Source organism: Punctularia strigosozonata (genome assembly GCF_000264995.1).
Source record: "Punctularia strigosozonata HHB-11173 SS5 unplaced genomic scaffold PUNSTscaffold_5, whole genome shotgun sequence".
NCBI classification, from domain to species: Eukaryota; Fungi; Basidiomycota; class Agaricomycetes; order Corticiales; family Punctulariaceae; genus Punctularia; species Punctularia strigosozonata.
The window spans coordinates 1,798,718-1,802,220 of NW_006767437.1; the positions used below are offsets into that span (position 1 = coordinate 1,798,718).

General features: G+C 56.2%; 1 protein-coding gene across 1 annotated transcript; it reads left to right on the forward strand.

Annotated features, from left to right (window-relative positions):
• Window positions 1-397: 397 nt before the first annotated feature.
• On the forward strand, window positions 398-3,459 carry PUNSTDRAFT_133748 (uncharacterized protein; the record flags this gene model as incomplete). Its single annotated transcript, XM_007383186.1, has 4 exons — window positions 398-491; window positions 558-658; window positions 698-1,040; window positions 1,116-3,459. Coding segments are annotated over 4 exons (2,882 nt in total), but the record flags the coding sequence as incomplete, so codon positions are not given.
• Window positions 3,460-3,503: the final 44 nt, after the last annotated feature.

A 3,503-nucleotide genomic window follows, 5' to 3' on the forward strand; every position in this document is an offset into this window, starting at 1 on the left:
GCCTCCGACTTCTACCTACGTAGTCATTTATGTTTGTGTGAGATGCTTATGTAAGCTGGCCAGTAGCACTAGTCGTGTAATATTGTAGACAATTATTATGCAATCCAAATATTTGCTTTCAAAATCAAACATTATTGTAGCATTTTAGTTTCTTGTCTGATTAATCATAGCATCTACTGAGCATATGATGACTACCAAATTGCCATAGTATCTGTAATGCCCATAGCATTGGCTCTGTGCTATATAGCCATGGCAGTGTGATCTATAGCACCCATAGCACTTTATAGCACTGGCAGGTACCTCTATAGCAACTGCAGGCAGTTCCATAGCAACCATACAAATTGACATTGCTATGGAACTATGGATGCTATATTGGACTATGTAGTGCTGTATAGTCATGGGATTTTTCTCAGATGTTACCTTCCCGGTAAAAGATGTCAACGGCGGAACAGGACGACTAATCGGCTTGGTTGGAGAAGTACCTATCGACTGTGGAAGAGCAAGGACGATCGCCCAATTATGGGTATCGGATTCTATTGACTTCCCTCTTTTGCTAGGGCGACCTTGGACATCCTCAAATTCGGTCGATATTATCGAACGGGACGGCACCTACCTCATATTCAACTACCCGGAACACAACGTGCAACTCGAACTCAAGGTCAGTACAGACTCGGACGACAACACTAATATTTCACAGACCATGGGCCTCACTGCGGACAACGGACTTAGCGAAAATCGCGAACGCGCCGGGCCGGAACGTCACCGGTGGCGTGAGAAGCCGCCGCAAGACGCGCCTCACGTGCTCGCCACGCGACTACCGGTCATGGAGGAATGCGACTCTCGATCTTATCTCTCAGCAACACCGCCACCCCGACGCCCGACGACCGACACCGACACCGACAATCTTTTGGACGACATCGCCGCTCCTTCGAACTCGCAACTCGCTCGCGCCCAGTCAAGAGGCAATTCCACGGACCTCGATTACGACGAATGCCAACGCGTTCAGGCGTGTATTGACGCGGCCATCCGGTCGGGTCAAGGTACGCCTCATGCTTGTTCGGATTCGCCGGATCTGACCGCCGTTACTGACCATCATCAGTTCCTTCTAAATCTAGGAGATCCTTATCATGCCCGCCTCTTCACTCGACCACTGCGCGGCGGGGAATGGACGCCCCTCGAAGACTCGATCGCCCATCTCCCAACGGGGATGCGCAGGTTACTCGGTACGTACGGCACCTTCGAAGTAACGCTCACCACCTCAGACAATAGGCGGACGCGCGTCCTCGTCACCTTGGCGCACCCTCGAACGGCTCCCGAACACACGCCCTCGCCGGATTTGGCCCGACTCCATCAAGAACCCACCGATATGGATCACCGGCACGACCTCGACTCGCCTCACGAAGCCTCATTCGGCAGGATCGACTCACGCAAACGTCTTCAAGCACCCGGCCCATCCGACAACAGCAATCCTCTCCATCTTTCGTCTTCCCCTCTCGACCTCCCCCATGCTCACCGCGGCAGAATCGTCGAACTCGACGATGCCGGTGAGTACATCGGCAGCACGCAAACGTTATCCAACTCAAACATCTCTAGGCACCCGGCGCGTCCATTGCTCCATAGGACAATAGCTGGCCGATCGCCGCCAGCGGACGCCTCGATTCTCGAACCGACGGTCTCTACCTCCACCAGCGACACCGGCGAGCCCCCACCAGTCGAAGCCTACCATGAACACATCCCCGACTCGCGAACCGAAGAGACGCCCGCTACGCCTAGGTCTCGGCTTAGCGAGCGCGGACGATCATCGCCGGTACGTACCGTTGCAGAATCTTCGAGGACATCGGTGATTTACGATGTCTCCTTGAAGATTCAGTCGTTAGGTACGTGCCGGGCGAAAATACGGAGCCGCTCGCAGCGAGACCGATGGGTAGAAACCCCGAACCTCGTACGCTCGACTCAAGACCCCGGACGACTCATCGAACACCTCAACGCAGCCGCCCTGTTTCGAGAAGAGATACACCCGCCCGACGGATCGAACGCGGTACTATACATCATCATCGCGCCCTCTCCCTACGCTAACGAACACGATGACTCTTCAGCCGACGGTAGCGGAACAAATACACCGAATCGGCGACAGGACGTACCTCCCGAAGATCCCCGCAGATGGCCGCCGTCCTTTCGACGCTCCGACCAGATGCCGCACTCCCCTTGCGAGCGGGACACGGGGTTACCACCAGACGGACCTAGCGAGGATATTAGAAGCACGGAGGACGCGATAACGAGGTATACCCGGTACCTCATATCACGTACTCCGCAGGCTAATCCGAGCGATGTTCCTTTCCTGCAGCACGTTCGGTACCGCTCTGCCGAGATTGGAAGCTGTCTGTTCGCGACGCGACCAAATAGGGACGAGGCGTCGACATCGCGAAACCTCGCGCACCACCCAGACAATACCGCGGACGACTCCCGAAGGCAAGATACCCACTTCGACTCCCAAACCAGGGCGCTGCGCAGGACGATCGGTGAGTTCGCTCCATGCCATCTGAACCAGTCGGCGCGAGGCAAGGCTTACCCAGACGCAATCCAGGCATACTCCGACTTTCGACGAGAAAGGACGGCCCCACTCGAAGGCAAGGCTATGGAACCGCCGCTCGTCAAACCCGCTATGCAATCCAACAGTCTTCTTCGGCAACCCATACGACTCTCGCACGGAACCATCGGTCCAGGCTCTCGCAATGAGCATAAAAGCTCAGGTGCGTGTCTGGACACCCAAGTCACCAGAAACACTCGCTTACCCTTCGCTAGTCTATCAAACTGCACGCCTCACTCGAATCCGCCCCCTATGTCTCATGCGCAACCCAAGATTTCGACGACGAACCTCACGCTCGATGCGTACCCGTCTCCGCCTCAAGAAACGACTTCTCCACTGGATTCTTCGCCCTCGACGACTCTCTCGCAACGGCCCACACCCGGATTCGACGCGACAGTCAACGGACCGCTCAATATAGGACTCAAGGACGATATGATGTACGCTACTCGTACCCCCCTCTCTGACGCTGAACTTACAGAAATTCTTCGGTTCGGCAGAGAGGAGGGCGGCTGGACTCGCCTTCCGGACCCGATTTCCCCTTCGCCGGCGAAGATCTATGCTCCGCAGCCCCGCCCTGCTACGAACCCCGACACCTCGTCGAACACGCTACACGCAAGCTCTATTCAATTCCCGAGCACACCGCACCCACTCACCGGACGCGTCCTCGACGACGAAGACTATTGGCCCATCGTCACGGAGGCCGAAGGAATAGGCGAAGATGTCGACTTCCCTGGGTACTACCGGGCAGCCGGTTGCCTCATCCCTCTCGGCGACCCTCTATTCAGCGAGAATCGGTTCAAAGCCCCGATCCGTGCCGAATCGCCCCCATTCTACCCAAACTCGATCCATCTCCTGATGGCCTCCGACCGCTCGTACTTCAAGACTCTCTCGGCGCCTACGACCCCCGAACCAGCTA